Below are 17,368 nucleotides of genomic sequence, written 5' to 3' on the forward strand. Positions count from 1 at the left end.
TCGTATGGTAATAAAACGGTTACTGATTAAGACTTAATAGCACATTGCTTGTCATATATAATACAGCTACGAGTTAAACTAGCGCATAACACGAGAAAAGAACGCAGAACTACGCGTCAGCAAGTTTCTTTCGCGCGCGCAAAGTGGCGTATATTAGACAGCAAATAGAGGTCTGCTTTCTCACATGGCATAAATAGAGTGGTAAACGCGCAATTGCAGTCAGGGGACGCAAATAAAACTGGAGGCTTGAAAACAGCTGAGCGTTAAATGGAGACCCAAACTGAATTCGGACTGATGTGGCCGCACGATGTTCGACTGTTGTGGTATAATGATATAACTTTTGCATTTTGGTAAGCTTTTTGTGGACTACTGGCAGAGTGAAGTCGGATAGATTAATATGATGATGTCAAACGACACTGGAGAGAATTTGTACACCCACATTCGTGTTTGGGCATCTGCAACGGCTTTCATCATTTTGCTTTTCTTCAACCTAGTCATCAACTGGACCATCGTTACCGAAGACCGTCTGCGGAATCACGCGCGCTTTGTGCTCGTGTTCCACTTGCTGTTTTCTGCCTTGATATACTTCGCAGTATGTTTCATCTTCTACCTGCAAATTGACCTGGATGTTACCATGGACGCATCTACTTGCGTGGCACTAATAACTATCCTGACCACCAGTGCATCCAACATCCTATTCACTATAACGGCGATGGCGCTGGACCGATATTTTGCCATTTGTTTTCCACTCAAATACAGCGGCAATTATTTCAAACTGTGGCCGTGGTGTCTTGGAATTTTAACATGGGGTCTTGCATCCATCATCCCTCTCACCCTTTTCCCTAAAGAGGATAATGCGACCACTCACAGCGGGAACTGTAGGAGGGAAAAGCTGAAGGGAGGAGAAGTACATAAAATTTTATTGATCTCGCTTTGTACGGTACTCATTCTTTACAGTTACGTGCGGATTTTATGTGAGGGTCGACGACTGGGTGTGCTGAATCGGCGGAACCGGGCCGGCTGTAAAACAATCGCCTTACATGGGGCACAACTTGCCGTGTATATCATTCCGAACTTCATAAATTTTGTTTTACACGTTCTTAAAAACAAGAAGGTGATCGCGATTGAAACAAAGGACCGGTCTGCAGTGATAACGTTTGTGTTCTTTAGCCTGGCGCAGTGCATTGCTCCGATAGTGTACGGACTGCGCAAAGAGGAGCTTCTGGAGCATCTTTGTCACCGCTACCCGTGCTTGTCCTGTCGGCTCAAGAGTATTCTGGAGTGGACCGTTAATGTCACGCATCCTCACCATTGCCCCCAGCAAAGGTATTTCTCAAATTCACCTTACAGATAAGTTTGTCAGTAGCTGTACCTATTTGACTTAATGAAAGCTCTGATCTTAAATTTGTTCTTGTGACAGTTCACCATAAACTTGGGAAGAAGGTGATTCATAATGCCAGTGAAAATCTTTATGAATACAGGACCAGATGTATACATTACTTAGACTGAGAATGAAGTTTACCAGTCTTTTACCCAAGATTAGACCTACCTGTTTTACATTGAAAGTGTAGAAATTCTATCTAAATAAATTGGTCACTTACTGGACTTTGGTGGGCCCCACAGAGTGAGATTATCTTAATTAAAAGAAAAACACAGATTTAGGTTTAATGAGACTTTAAAGAAAATGTTGCATGCAGTTGTTTTGAGTTGCATATAGACAGACCACTTCACTTGGCCCTTTACACAGTTATTGCCATTAATTTAACAATTTACTTTATAATAGTGAGTTTTTCACCACAGTATTACAGACCCATATGTAACAAAAAACAGACTGATTGGAACAGCAACCCTTACTTTTTAACAGACTAAATTAACAAAGAAATATGATGTTCTTTGTACTTTTTATGTCCATATTTCATGATTGATAGCAGCAAAATATAACACTATTATGCCATAAATGAGCATTATACAAAATATCTGCTTTTTTTTTTCCAGGGAGAGGAGAATGACATCAGAGACACTTCTATCAAGAGAGACATCACAGACGACTGTATGACCATCATACAAAATGCACTGAGAAAATAGCTGATTTCTGTCATGCGTCTAAAACAGAGGACTGGATTTACACAGCACACGTTCATTTTCAACTGTGAAATGGTCAGAAGACCCACAGGATGGATTTACTCAAATATTAAAGCTTCCTGTCAGCTAAGTGGCAGCTATGTAGAGCAAAGTGGACATTGTGCACTGGACTTAGTCTTGATAACTACCCTATAAAGCACTGCACCATCATCACAGATGCTTTTGGCATCCTCTCTGATGTGTTTTATTAGCATTCATAAGAATACATAACACTTGTATATATTTCTATACAATAAAACACAAATCAGAGTTCCTTAGAGGATGTTCCATTATTTATGGCGGTCTTAGAATTTATACTATTACCTTTGCAGGACCAAAGTTGTAAGTGGACATGTTATTCGTGTGTAACCACTAACTGAAATGTCTATATAAGTGTCATCCAACTCAAATATAAAATAAATTTAGCAGACTTTATTTTCAGTACTCTACAGTTTTTCTTTACCAAGAGGTCAGGATCTGCTGTAATATCACTTGAAGTGAGCTAGTGGAATCTGACTTGCTCATGTACTCTAGCCCCTGCAAAAGTGGTTGTCATTTAGAACTAAAATTTAACCTCTGATTAGATCTTAAAGCAAAAGGTACAAATTAAATTTTCTTTGTGCCCATGTCTAAATAAAGCCATAGATAGAAAAGTAAAGGCCAATATTATGTTTTGGGAGTGTGGCTTTCCACATCAGTTCCCTAGTTTGTGATGTTTGCCATGTCAACACCATTATGAGTTCCTGATGCAAGGGATGATCATGCTAGTGTGTTTGATAGTGTGTTTAGACCATCACTTGTCATGCCAGAACACAACAGTCAGACGCTGAAAGGTGTGTAACATTAAAAAGGATTGACGATATTCCGAGGTGGTATTTAATAATTACTAATACTAAACATTAAATCCTCTATAGAATTTAGTTTCCCCATCCCCATAAATGTATTTATTACAAAAGTCGAGTACACAAAACCACCCTACAGCCAGGTCTCTTCGATCTCTATTACACTATATGCAGGCAGATATTAATATTTCCTGTTTAAAAAAAAAAAAGGATCTTGCCACAGCGTCGTTCAGTATTTCAAGTAAAGGCCAAGATGTCAGTTTAAAACGTGTGCCAGGCAAACATGCCTGTGTTCCCTGCAACTTAAACTGAATTATACACTGGAATGAAGTATACTGTTAATGCTGATAATTACAGGCTTTCTAGAGAAAAGACAGGAACTAAAGAAAAGTCTACAAAGTCATGAACAGAAATTCCCTTTTATGTATGCATTCTTTCAGTTGCATAACTTGCAGCTGAACCGTTAGTACCCCAAACTGTGTCATGGTGAAGCATATGGTCCTGTATGAATAATTACAATTTACATTTCTTGCAAAAAAATAATAAATCACCAAACATATTGCAAACACTTCCTGTTTATATTCATAAAGTTCAGAACCATCAGTGAAAGCTTTGTTTTGGATATTAAGGGCTTAATCCCTCAATGCTGTCTCAAAATGAACTGAGATCTCTGATTCGGCAGAAAATCATAACCATAAACAGGATCATCAGGATGGTTTAGTCGATAGAGTTCAGTCTCTACTCTACTGAAAGAAAAGGTGTTTTAAACAAAAACCAATTTTGAGAACTTCACAACATCCAGTTCTCAGATTTTTGTTTTTTACTTTTCTCTACATTCACAGACTTCAGCACATTATGCTATTAAAGCACCTTTGGGAAAATCCATAAGAAAAGCGCGATGACCCATAGGTTGGTTAGTGGATACGTTGGCTTGATTAGTAATGACAGAGTGAGAGAACTGGCGAGTCTTTAAAAGCCCAGGGGATTGGGGTTCACCATGCCTCCATTTTCGACCACAGCGGACGAAATGGCACGCAGGTTCTTGAAGACCTGCTTGGATGTACCAGACTTCAGAAACTTAATTTCCTGCATTATCCTGTCATGGGCCTAAGGAAGAGAAAGATATTGTAGTTAGCAGAGTCACTCAATTTATTAATGGTCACACTCACTGATAATAGGCAACTGACTCAGGAGAGGAATTTTTGAAAATGGTCTTAAAGAAACCAGCATCCAAGCAACAGCATTAATGACTAAATGATAGTTGATGGCTACACCAATTCTTTTTATAGTACATTCTGGAAGCACTCACCTGGATGCACCAAGTTTCACACAGCATCTTTTCATGTTGAGCAGAAGCTTGGCCCTGACTGAGTGCCCTGGAGGCTCTGGAGGAGAAGCACGCACTCTTATTCAGCATTAACAAAATCACACTGAACATGGCTCACTGTGTGTGCGTGAGAGAGAGAGTGTGTCAGTATTACCTAGACAGCACAACCACCATAGCGTACAAGTCAATGGCTATATCAGCAACTCTTTTCAGAACAAACTGCTCATCTGTTAAAAACACACACAGACAAAATAAATATCAGGAAAATAAAGCGCAAACATGTAGAACAGAGAACTATTCTACTCTATACAAATATGCAAGATCAACAATTTGATAAGGAAGCTGTATTCATCACATCATTTTACACAACCAGGAAGGAAATCAGACTTGCACGTTATCATAACTACATCCTATGCCTCTGGGCAAGCAACTGTACACTCTACATTCAGCAGATTCTCACTAGTTGTGAGATTCCGAAAGATAAAACCAGCATGGCTTCCTATAAAGGACTCAGTTTCTAGAGAAAAGTACTTGGAAGCTGTATAAACTCCACCTACCTATGGCTCTGAGAAAGGAACTACTTTAAATAACCTGTCTGAAACTAAAAAGACAGAAGACTGTTCAATTCAAATTATAGTTCAGCATGTCGAAAACCATTCTACATCTTTCTAAACCAGAACACAGATTGCCTTGGGTCTAAGAAAATTCAAAATCTTGTACATGCGTGCATTTATTTATTTATATATTTGAGAGAGAGAGAATACACTAATGCATGTAAAGAAAAATCTATTTTTTAACATGTATTAGCATTTAAAGCCATTTCAGTATATATTAACACACACTATATATATATATATAATTTAAAAAAAAAAAAACACACCTGATAATTCAACACCCTTATGGTAGAACATTTTCAGACCATCCCATCCCTAATACTCACCAATGATCTTCTTGCCATGCTTTAAAAGCTGCTCTTCAATGACCACTCCAAACTGTTCGATGGCTTTAACTGTCTGAAAGAAGAACGATTTGGTAAATTACCAAAAAAGAAAACTATAGAACAACTAGGTGTTCAACAAGTTAACTTCCAAGCAAAGCCATTATTAGATAATGAATTACCTCTAATACATGCAGTACAAGAAGTATTGTATAAATGAAGGTCAAGAAGGAGATTTCCTATAAAAGGTACAGCTAAAATAGAGAAGCGCAATGAGATGACCAAGTACATCTCTAAATGGCTTCAAACAACTGGTTCCCTATTGATTACAACAAAGGGTAACGGTGAGATTGTTGTGGGCATTGAGCTGGTACAAATTTGTCAAGTACAGTAGTATTGCCCAAGTGTATACATATTAATAATGGGCTGAATGCTAGTGAGCTACCTCCCAGTATCTAATATCAAATGACTACTGACCTCCAATTAAGGGATGGAGGATACACACATTATGTGTGGCTACTAGTGAGATGCTCTAGATGTATATCTAAAAGATGTTTCTAATAAAGGTTGTGAGTGTAACCCTCCTGTAAAGTGTCCATTAATGTGTGAGACAAATGTCAGCATTTTTTCACACCAGCTCGCCACTGTGACCCAGGTCTGGGTGGATAGCTCCCTGGAGGGTGAGACCTGAATCCATGCCTGCCTTCCTGCAGGAGGGGGGAGAAAGACAGGTTGAAAGGCAATGATCATTTTTCTTAAATATACAAATATTTTTGACATAACAGACTGACGGCAATATCTTACTGACCTCTTGGCTCGCTTAGTGATCTCTCCAGCTAGCAGACTAGCATTGCCTATTGGATTCTTCAGTGCTTTCTGTAGACTCTTCAGCTGGTTGCCTGCATTCTTTATTCCAAAAAAAAAATAAAAATAAAAATAAATAAAAGGTTTTTTTGTTTGTTTGTTTGTTTTTTTATTACTTTAAGAAAACAATCAATCAATCAATCAATCAATCAATTTCATGTGACTTAGCAGTACAAGTCTTAAATTTACAACTGGGCTAGCTACATCCTTAAGAGTTTGCACCCATCCCAAAATAGAGGCTTCACAAAAACAGCTATGGCTAAACAGTAGCAACTGTCAACACCTGCACGTGTTAAACCTCAGCCTGGTTTCTGCGGCACATGAGACATACGCCAACTCCGTCCTTTTCCTGTTAGTGCTTTTGATCCTCAATTACCTGGAAGCCATTGAGTGCCACAAACAGACGCAGGATGTCGTTGGTGCCCTCAAAGATGCGGAAGATTCTTAGGTCTCTCATTACCCTCTCAACACCAGGCTCCTGCACCAGAACAGTGCACGTCAATGCTTGGGTCATGGCTCACTATGACAATTTGTACTCATACATGGATACACAAAACTGACAGAATGTGACATTTGCTAGATAAAAAAATGTAAACATTGATTTATTTTATGGTGGGTTAAAATGCTTTTCCAATATACCTATCGAGTTTGATACCACACATGAAATGGCTATGGAACCTCAAAAACATGGATCCTCTACTGCAACCAGCCATCTCATAATTGGCTGTACTTTCAATTTAACCAATTTCCACCGGTCTACAGTAATTTGTTTCTGATAGGAATAATTGATGTGTTCAATTTCTGAACTGAAACGGTCCCTACTGAGCACTTTTTAAAGAATACTTACACTGCCTAAAAATGATAATCCAAGAACTCTCTCTGTGACTTCTGTGTAATCAGCAACAAGTTTTCAACATGGTCAGACCGTTCTATCCAATCAGCAAATTTAACAAGTCCCATATATGAGGATTGGCAAGGCAAATGTGCTTTTGTCTTCAAGCCTACTGAAATGCCTTGGTGTAAGAACATTAAGCTTTTGAAAGACAATTTTCATGGTGAACCAGCAGTAAAAAAAAAAAAAAAAAGCATAGTTGGACTAGCTGGCTTTATTACAGTCTGACAACTTCCAAAGAAATTTTATGTAGCAAGTCCAGCACCGATTTATACAAAACAGCTTCCATATTGCGCAATCAATTATGAAAGACGTTCTTAACGATTGACTGATTACTGTATTTCCACAAACTGTACAGGCCATGGACTCAATGCAGGAAAGAGCGTAGGGAGTAGAGAACACAGTGCTCTTTTTTTTTCTTTTTTTTTTTAGATTGCACACTAGCAAAGAAGGTTTCTTGTTTTCAACAAGGTGTTAAGCATTTAGCAACAGTGGAACCACCAACACACTCAAAACTGTCTTATGGCCATTCTTCCATGCAGTTTGTGTACACTGGAAGTTGTTTTTTTCTGTTCTATGGTACAACACAACAGTCCAGGAGCACATGATACACAAGTGTGAATGCACAACCTTTTTTGCCTTTGAAACAACTGGCCAACTTCTATTATGGAGGGATTGGGGGGGGGGGGGGTTCTTTGTGAGGAGTATACCATGCTCGCATAGAATATAGACATGAAGAGGAACAAGTAATGCCTCTTTCTGGAAAGAAACCTGCTGATTCATTCAGAGGGCTGCTCACTTCTGTTTCAGCCCTGCAGATTGTAGAAGTGCGCAGAGCTAAGGGCAGCTCTGTATTTAGTTTACATCTCTTCCATGCTCACAGAACTGTTCTATAAAAATGACTAGCACAGCAGTATGTTTTAGCCATCATGAATATGGCTTAAAGAATAAATAAATAAATAAATAAATAAATAAATAAATAAATAATCCAAATCCCCCCCCCCCCCCCCCCCCCACCCCCAAAAAACCCCATTGCATCCACAAAGTGACTACAGGTTAAGTTTCACTTGGTGCAGTGCCTTCAGTGGTTAGTGCTGCTGGGACTGCTGTTCTTAACCCACATGATTATAAGGCTTCAATTACATGACACCTACACCATTTTCCATCACCCACAAGACTTTGGGCTGTTCCACTTGAGTGTCTAATTCATACAGGTTTTTATGAAGAGTAGCAACAAGTACAGGGCAGGAAAGTTTTTAACTGCATCTGTAGAAAGATTAAAATGTGTGCTTGGACAGTTTCTATTAAGTGAAATATACAGTAGGTCAAGTGGATCTAAAAAACAAATGCGTTGCGAATTCCTAAATTTGTGCACATTTCAAACACTGAGGGATATTACATCTTAAAATCTCTAGTTATATATAAAAGGGGCCCTGAGAAATCACAATAGACTATTTTATGTCTATTAAGAAGAAATATTCAAAATCCAATTCCCCCCATGTGAAAAAGTGAATATTCCTCTCAGCCATTTATGCCCTTCTTAACAGCAAAAACTTCAACAAAATGCTTTCTGTATATATTAAAAGTAGTGTCAACAGTGTGAAATTTGTGCAGTCTTCCTTGCAGAATTGCTTCAGCCCAGAGACATTTGTAGGCCTTTGAGCATGAACTGCACGTTTCAGGTGCTGCCACATCATTTCAGACAGGGTTTAAGTCTGGATCTGACTAGCACATTCTAAACATTTACATTTATTAGAAGGTAGACTTGTTTTGGATCACTGTCATTCTGCACTATGCTTTAGCTTCTGCTCACGTACAGATGACCTTATATTCTCTTGATTTCATTGATGCAGAACAGAATTCATAGGTCCCTCAGAGACACGAGGCATCTAGGTCCTGATGTAGCAAAGCATCCCTAAACCACCAGCACCCTCCATAGTTGGTACGAGGTTGTAATTCTGAAAAGCAGCATTTTTCACCAGACATAACATGGCCCATGTCGGCCAAAAAGCTTCACTTTAGATTCTTCTGGTCATAACATTCCAGAACACAGGAGGATCATCTAGGCATGCCTTTAAAAACTTGAGAAAAGTAGTGATATTCTTTTTGGTTAGGAATGGTTTCCAATGTAATATTCTGCCATGGATCTCTTTTAAAAAACTAATAAATAAATAAGTAAATAAATAAATACATAAATAAAGGTTTGTGTGGTTTGTTGAGTCATAAACACTGATCTTAACTCAGACATGGTAGGCCTGCAGTTCTTTAGATGTTCTTGGGTTCTCCCTCACTTCCTGGATGATTTTACACCTTGCTCTTGACTACATTTTGAGAGAACATCCATTTTGGGAAAACTGATTACTCTTCCAAACTTTCTCCATTTAGACACTATACCCCGATTGTAGTCCGGTGGAGCCCTTGAGCCTTATACATGACTATGTAACCTTACTGAGACTGATGGGCACCCACAGTATTATTATTATTATTTTTTTTTTACTGAGGTTTTAAGGAATCTTTTTTTCTTTGTGGTATGATGGGCCTGTCTGCATATCATGTGTGCTGCTAAATTAAGCCTGATTTCAAGGCCAAAAGTTAGATTAGGCCAGCCACAGGGCTGTCCTAAATACTGGCTGGTCGTTATCTTAAAGATTGCACATCAAAACCATGAAAAAAAGTACCTCACTTAATTCTTCAATATGATGAGTACTGGTACAGCACCTTTAAGTCAACATGTAGACCCAAGGTCATTTGTACTGGTGGAGTAAAACTGAAGTCACTGGTTTTATATCAGTAGGCAATACTGTGGAAAAAAAGAAAAGAAACCAAACCAACCTTCATAAATCCCATTCCGCCCATAATCTGAATGCACTCATCTGCCACCGTCCATGCTGCTTCCTGAAAAAAAAAAGAAAGAAAAAAAGAAGAGCTGTCGCTTTAAAAACCAACAGCGTACCTTCCACCTTGTCTCACCGGTTTAGTCATATCAGACATTTCTGAAATATTATTAAACTAGCATAATTCTCAGTATTCTGGAAAGACATTAGGTAATGAGCAGCGTCAATGTTGTCTTATAACGGGGTAGGGAAGCTTAAACAGTGTGTCAACCTTCTACCAAACACAATGGAAATACCAAAACTGCTGGTGTACAAGATCATTCACCATGTGTAAAGCATGATTATACAGTGCCAGTTAAAGACTTACAGAAGCAAAGATTTTACTGATGGCTGCCTCAATCTGGAAATCTGTTGCTCCACTGTCCATATTCCCACTGATCATATAGGCCATGGACTGAATGCAGGAGAGTGTAGGGCAAATGGGAGGACAAACAAATAGCAGAATTTAGTAAATAAATATGAATTACTTGAAAAATGAAAGGAAAGGGTGAGGAGGACATGGTTCTTGAAAGGGGTGGGTATTAAAAAGTGGCATGTTTGCACTCGTGACAACCACTTAGAATGTTACGACACCTCCCACACTTCCTCCTATTTATCAACTGGCACAAGACAGCGTCTGCCTCATTTTTTTAATTTAAATAACGAACATAGGGTCAGCATGGGATGGTATTACAAAGTTTTAACATTAAATATTATACAGTGAACAGATAATAGTGTTCAAAATTGGGCTACAAATAACATTTAGGTAATAGACATTTTATTTCTTTATTAGATCCAATCTTAAGCCTTTGGTAAAACATACATTGCTAGCACAAGCGCTACAGGGCTGTAGATGATAATGTTGCAAGACTCAGCCAGAACTGGTCTCAAACTCAGATCTGCCAAAAATATTCATGCAGTATGGAAGAAAAGAAAAAAAAAAACAAAAACAAGAGCTGTGCATTAGAAAATTGAGGAAATATTCAGGCTCACCTCTGTAACATACTGCAGCATGGCCATTCTGGCGATCTTTTCCTGAATGCTCCCAAAGGTGTGGATCTTGTGGCCGAACTGGGTCCTGTTGGCAGCGTGATCCACCTGAGAGTGTGTGTGTGTGGGCGGGGGGGGGGGGGGGGGGGGGATGTTCCGGGCACAGACACACACACACACACACACCCACCTTCATTCAAACCTCGAGGTTCACATTCCCCCTCCCAGTTCTAGCATACCTGACTCAGACAATTATATTTGAGTAGTGTTAATGTTTATATTTCCAGTTTCAAAGGGTCTGAAAATTTGATTTAAAATCCTTTTATACATATGCTTGGGCTGAACACAAAAAAAAAAAAAAAAAAAAAAAATCCAAAATGTAACTTCCCATTGCCTGTGAACAAAAATGCTATGAAAAGTGATTTTGTTGAGGTGCTGTAAAGGTCCAAACTAATAACATACATCAATAATCAGCAAGAAAGAAATGTAAAATCCTGTTCATGCAGATCTCAAGCAAATATATGCAGGGGACTTTCCCTGCGCATGCCTACCCCACAGAGGAAGTGATGCAGGGGGGGGGGGGTGCAAAACAATGGCCCCACAAAAAAACCCCACACAACATGCTAGACAAACTTGTGAGGTGTGAGGAAATGAAAGCAAAAGAGTTGTCGACATACTGTCAAACACAAACACGCAGCAGGAACTCAGACGCCTGCACACCCATCCACGAAAAAAAAAACAACAACCACACACCGCTTTAGTGAGGACACCCTTCATGGTTCCAGAGAGTGCGGCGGCCATGCCGAAGCGGCCGTTGTTGAGGATGTTCATTGCTACTTTGAACCCGCCCCCAAGCTCACCCAGGACACACTCGGCAGGCACGTGAACGTTCTCGAAATACACCTCTGCTGTGTTTGAGGCCTTGATGCCCATCTTTTTCTCTGGAGGGCCACTAGAAAAAGGGACAAGCAAAAGAAAGGTGGAGAATAATTAGAAGAAAGCAAGATAAATATAAAAATGGGAGGGAGAGAGAGAGGGGGAGAGAGAAAATCAGCAGGACAGTGGCTACCTTTACATGCAGACTGATAATCTGTTAATAATGCAACCAATATCTGAATCAGAATAGAACATGTACACAACTCCAATTAAGACCATTCCAAATACAATTCATCTGACTGAATAATCCTTTAAATAATGCATCAAACAGAAGAATAGCATTCATGTAAATGCCTGTTGATTACAACTTGGAGAAACTTGGCGTATGTTCTGTGTACGTGCATTTGTGTCATAAACAAACATTGGACATGGATGGGGTTTAACAAGCTGCAAAGAAAATGCATATGCTGCAGCACATCATCCTCTTGCCCATTTTATTAGTAAGTAGGCTTCTTGTGTAATGCAGGAATTTGTACTAGTGTAATGAAATGAAAAACACAATGCTGCTCATCTCACCGACTGGACTCACATTGTTATGGTATTGTGTACACTAAATGGTGTTCAATGTATGAGCATAACTTTGGATTGTTTTGCAACATTGACCAAATAGTCCGGGGTTAGGGTAATTTTAGTGTACTGTAGCAAAAGATGTGAAGATTGCAGTGTAGCACACAAGGTTTCTGGAGATTTTTTGGACCAAGTTCCTTCCTCAGCTGAAGGAGGACAGAATATAAATTGGTTCACCCTCTGTCAACTTCAGAAGCACTTTGCTTGCACAGCTGATGAAGGAACTATATACACAAAAAAAAAAACAAAAAAAAAAAAAAAAAAAAAAAAACTACAATTTTGACTTTATTTATTATTGATCATGATGAAGAATATATAATCTCACCTTGTGACCCCTCCAAAGCTCCTCTCCACAATGAAAGCAGTGATCTTCTCCTTCACTTCTCCAGTTCTCTTATCCTGCACTGGAGTCTTAGCAAACACAGTGAAGATCTCAGCCAGACCTCCGTTACTGTTGGGGACAAGAGTACAAATTACTTAATACAAAAATTACATACAATTACACTGACACACTGCATATGTCTGGCTATAGCTAGCGACATACTGGCAAAGAGGTATTTAGATTTATTATTAAGTACAGATGCCCTCTGGTGGTTTAATTTCAGAAGAGTGTCTGCACCCACATGCATGCAAGTATGTGGGAGGAAGGGAAGGTGGGGAGAGAGAGTGCATGCATGTACGTGATTCAGTTTAATACAAAGCGTGCATCCCACACACCTGATCCAGATCTTGCTCCCATTGAGGATGTAGTACTTTCCACATGGGGAGGGCACAGCATTGGTCCTGATGGAGGCAGCATCGGAGCCGCTGGTCGGCTCAGTCAGACAGTACGCTGCCATCGTTTCCCCTGCACAACAAGCACACCAGAGCCATAGCACATCAACTTTGATTAGCCTTGGCAGTTGTCGCTATCAAACAAAGAATCAGACTGTAGCAGGTATAAAAGGCTTTTCACCATATTAAAATTGTCCTAATACAAAACATATGCAAATTAAACCCATCAAGGGCCTAAGATATACAGTAACTGAAAAATATCAAATAAACAAAATCACAAGTGCCAACACTGTGTTCAGTGTAAACATTACAGGATGCACTCAGTCACCCCTCACCTGAAGCCAGCTTGGGCAGGTATTTCACTTTCTGCTGCTGGTTGCCAAACAGGAGAATGCCCTTAAAGCCAATGGACTGGTGTGCACCAAGGGTGATGCCCACACCCAGGTCATGCATGCCCACGATCTCCACCAGCCTAGCGTACTGACATCAAGCACAAAACGGGGGTTTGAGACGCTGGGTCTCACCTCTGCCCTCCTCATTCAGACATCCTCTCTAAGCACTCAACTCCATTTTTTTGCTTCTGACAACAAGCCTTCCTAATTAAAGAACTCTAAGCAGTGTAAAGAGCCATAAGGCCCTTGGGCTTATGTCCATTGTGTGGTGCCTCCTGGCCTGTGTCTCTGCTCACTCCATGGCTATTTCTCCCCCCCACTAACCCCTATGAACTTACCTGTGTGTTTATGAGACCCACGCCGCCGAGGTCAGCAGGCACCTGCAGCCCAAAGGCCCCCATCTCCTTTAGGCCCTCTAAGGTATGGTCTTCCACCTTCTCTAGGACATCATTCTTAGCAGGATCATTGACCTCCTACACATGTTGGCACACACAAAAAACAAACAAACAACAACGGGGGCAAATGGAGAAAGCAGAGGTCATCATGAGATACCACAAAACGACACATACCTCATGCAAGAACCACTCGTAAACAGACTCATTCTTCAGTTTATCATATGGGTGGTTTAAGAGAACCCGTTGCATTCACCATTCTTCTTACATTTACAATTTTAAAAGTGGAGCAGACTTGATTTGTATAGACCCTATGTAGAATTATTCTTCTGTTGTCTAATGGAAACAAATTTGCTTTGGATTTATGGATTGTATCCATTTCATTACACCAAATATATTTAGAAGTTGAATTATATATCAGTAAAAAACACAATGTTTTGTGATGCTGTTTATATAATCCTGCTTCACGTGAAATTTGATTTATGTAGTTTATTTGATGCATTATACATTTCTAGAGCCATGGCAACCTAAACCACAATCATAGCCATTCATCTGTCTCTGCTCTGCTCCAAGGACTTGAAATAAAAGGATCTAAAAAAAAGAATAAAGCATGTCAATGTTGTTCTTCATGTAGGATGATAACTGAACCTTCAATTAGTGCATTAAGCAATTTTGCCATATTTCAGTGATGGTGGACTTCTAGTGACATGGAATGAACATCATGATTAATTGTTTTCCATTCCTCAGCTTTAGCAGCAATTTTAGCATGACTCCCCTGTAGACATTGTAAATATGATCTCTAAATTCTTCCATCAATGAACTCAAGTGCTCTTTCTACTCCTGGTTTCCATTTTAAATTACCTTTTCAGACAAAGGGATGGCACTACTTATGCCAATTCACAGCTTTCATGATAAGTCTGGTACAGACATGTGGCACTTATCCTGAATATACAGGTCATTTAGAACAGTTTTCTGATGAGAACAGTTACAAGGGTGTGCCGATACAAAACTCACAATATATAAAAATATAAGGACATGAGATATGAATACAGAAATGTTAATGCAGGGTTCTTTTTCTTGGATAATGAAACTTACTTCAAAGAATTTCTCACAAGGCCCCACCAGCTCCCGGAGAAACTGAGACTGATCCTCATTCAGCACTGAAATATATATACACAGATTAAAAAAAAGTAAAATTTCACAGCATAAACTTCAAATTTTAAACTTTAATTTACTTTAATTAATTACCAGTGACACTACAACATGTAGCTACCCCAAAGACAATGCTACAGTACCTGATAAAACTATATGTTCAATAGAACATCACTGTGGCATTTAGAAATGTAACGAAGAATTTCTCCCCTTAAAACAAGCACAAATTAAGACAAGTTACCTGAGGGAAACGGGAACACCTGTGAGGTACTGATCTTCCCTTTAAACATGTTCATCGCAAATGACTTTGACTCCTATGCAAGGAAGAGGTAGAACAACACTTAAAAACCTAAACACTTGAAAACTGGACTAAGCTGTGTGTTCATTTGAAAAGCAGAGTGGAGCAACGGACACACACCACACTGACAGCCTTCTCGTCCACCTTGGCAACAGCATCACTGCCAACTGCTGGCTTCTCCAATACTGCCTACACATTGAGAAAGTAAAATAACGGAGGAAAGGAATTTTATGTAGAACTATCATTACAAATATTTAAATATTTATCAAACACCAACACTAGTCATGAAGTGATAAATCGCAGTCAGCATGAGCTACCTTTACTATTGCATTTAATTCATTTTGGCTACCTTTTCACACTTCACTTATGCCCTATCTATGTTAGTCCCCATCCAGACATCCTGCCCTGAAGGCAAAAGGTACAAAACCCATGAGGCCAAACCACAGTAAAAAGTCTAAAAACAGCGCATTTCAGACATGTGCAGGACAATATGGCACATGGGGTACCCAGTAAACGAGAGGCTGCTGGCGGTTTTCTAAATGCATACTTGCATTTCAACAAGAACGCATAACTGAACAGTTTCAACATAAAGTGCTATTCCAAATCACAAGTTATTTTTATTTTTTAAGATATATTCTTCCAGATGCTCTTGAGAGAATGATCTTGTTAGTTGGCAAGTTCACAGATTTCAAGTATGCACTTTACCTACCCACACCCACCCTTAGTAAGAATATGAGGTTACAGGCTGCCGACTGTGGAATTGTTCCATTACGTCCGTCTAAAAGTGTTTCGCGTTCGATACACAATGTCATGCTGTCCCGCATCACGTGACCTGAAGGTGAACTTTGTCCTACATTTAGTGTCTTCCTAGTTTTTTTCGCTATCTTTACATTACAGGAAAGATACACAGCCACCACTCCCAATAACTAAAGATACGGCAATCAATTCCTATGTCCTTTATATGTTAAACAACAAATGAAATTTTAAAATACTTAACTTACCTCGGCAGCCTGGCTAACATAAAGACGAGCATTCTGCACAGCCAAGACTCCTGTTTGACGCTGCACTCTAGTAAAGCGTTGACTAATAAATAAATAACACATACCAAAAAAAAATATGTTACTTTGTCTAGATTTTTGCATTTTTATATTTACATATATAGTTATTTATGCATAACGGAAATATATTATCCATGCATACGAGCTATAAGCCTTGATCAACGTTAACCTAGCTACTGAGCACTAAACATCCACAGCGAAACAAGCTAACTAGCTAGCTTAGATGATAATAATGGTTAATAATAATGGTTAAACTTAAGAACTAGTCAATAATAAAAATGTACCTCACCCTGATATGGACTGTGGCAGGCGGAGGACAGCGTTGCACAGGGACGAGCTGGGAGTTACTATACGCAGCAACATGATTAACGAACAATCCAACTAGGATTAATGGTTAAATACTGCAGAAATGTCAGATCCGTGTTTGTTTGTGTTGCTGGAAGCGGAAGCGATCGCCTAATTATTAAACCGACAAACTATGGCTTTCTAAGAAAGCCACAAACAATAGTTTTCGAAACGACGTAAAATTCCGCCGTGCCAGCTAACGAGCTAATGATTATTCTACAAATTGTACGCGAAGGGAGTGAAAATTAAGAGCTGGACCAACTTGGCTAACGCGATGTCTACTTTGCCTGGTCCGCTGGTTTATTCCCCCCTGCCTTCAATCGCTTAAAATTATCATGTGATACAACAAATATACAACCGTTTCCTTTTGTACTCGTTCACCGGAAGTAAAGAGAATCTGAAATGCCACTGTTCTGACTTATAGTGGTGGACGCTGGATGAGGTTAAACCAAAAAAAAAAAAAAAAAAGTCTAAATATTTGTCAAAAAACTGGGGAATCGTATTAATGGGGGAGAAGAAATATTCACTGGACCGAGACATCTCTGTGGAGGGTATAGACGGCACGAACCAAGACAGACATGAATGCCCGATTTAAGAATTATTTCAAA

At 39.3% G+C, this 17,368-nt stretch overlaps 2 protein-coding genes across 3 annotated transcripts; one reads left to right on the forward strand and one right to left on the reverse strand.

The window, feature by feature from the left end:
- Positions 1 to 51: 51 nt before the first annotated feature.
- Positions 52 to 3,905, forward strand: zgc:194312 (uncharacterized protein LOC794943 homolog). Its single transcript, XM_026995783.2, has 2 exons — positions 52 to 1,326; positions 1,996 to 3,905. The coding sequence occupies exons 1-2, from the start codon at positions 398 to 400 to the stop codon at positions 2,054 to 2,056; spliced, it is 990 nt and encodes a 329-aa protein (XP_026851584.2). The 5' UTR covers positions 52 to 397; the 3' UTR covers positions 2,057 to 3,905.
- acadvl (acyl-CoA dehydrogenase very long chain) lies at positions 3,367 to 17,144 on the reverse strand. 2 transcript variants are annotated; one of them, XM_026995782.2, is made up of 20 exons: positions 16,705 to 17,144; positions 16,359 to 16,440; positions 15,478 to 15,546; positions 15,301 to 15,373; positions 15,003 to 15,067; positions 13,854 to 13,988; positions 13,459 to 13,603; positions 13,067 to 13,196; positions 12,675 to 12,800; positions 11,600 to 11,798; positions 10,850 to 10,954; positions 10,185 to 10,271; positions 9,816 to 9,878; positions 6,468 to 6,569; positions 6,036 to 6,133; positions 5,862 to 5,934; positions 5,231 to 5,303; positions 4,445 to 4,517; positions 4,273 to 4,348; positions 3,367 to 4,070 (listed from the first exon to the last, which is right to left on the reverse strand). In XM_026995782.2, the coding sequence occupies exons 1-20, from the start codon at positions 16,776 to 16,778 to the stop codon at positions 3,933 to 3,935; spliced, it is 1,986 nt and encodes a 661-aa protein (XP_026851583.2). In that variant the 5' UTR covers positions 16,779 to 17,144; the 3' UTR covers positions 3,367 to 3,932. The 2 variants fall into 2 exon arrangements, with proteins under 2 accessions (XP_026851583.2, XP_035375711.1); XM_035519818.1 differs by having other exon boundaries at positions 16,700 to 16,809.
- Positions 17,145 to 17,368: the final 224 nt, after the last annotated feature.

The sequence above is a fragment of the Electrophorus electricus genome, chromosome 19, assembly GCF_013358815.1.
Source record: "Electrophorus electricus isolate fEleEle1 chromosome 19, fEleEle1.pri, whole genome shotgun sequence".
Lineage (NCBI taxonomy): Eukaryota > Metazoa > Chordata > Actinopteri > Gymnotiformes > Gymnotidae > Electrophorus > Electrophorus electricus.

Coding starts and splice junctions, on each gene's coding strand:
- zgc:194312 (XM_026995783.2), top strand. CDS start 398: ATGATGATGTCAAACGACACTGGAGAGAATTTGTACACCCACATTCGT. Junction 1,327..1,995: donor CACCATTGCCCCCAGCAAAG/GTATTTCTCAAA, acceptor TTTTTTTTCCAG/GGAGAGGAGAATGACATCAG.
- acadvl (XM_026995782.2), bottom strand. CDS start 16,778: ATGTTGCTGCGTATAGTAACTCCCAGCTCGTCCCTGTGCAACGCTGTC. Junction 11,799..12,674: donor AGCTTTGGAGGGGTCACAAG/GTGAGATTATAT, acceptor CCCTTTTTCTAG/TGGCCCTCCAGAGAAAAAGA. Junction 4,071..4,272: donor GTGAAACTTGGTGCATCCAG/GTGAGTGCTTCC, acceptor TCTCTTCCTTAG/GCCCATGACAGGATAATGCA.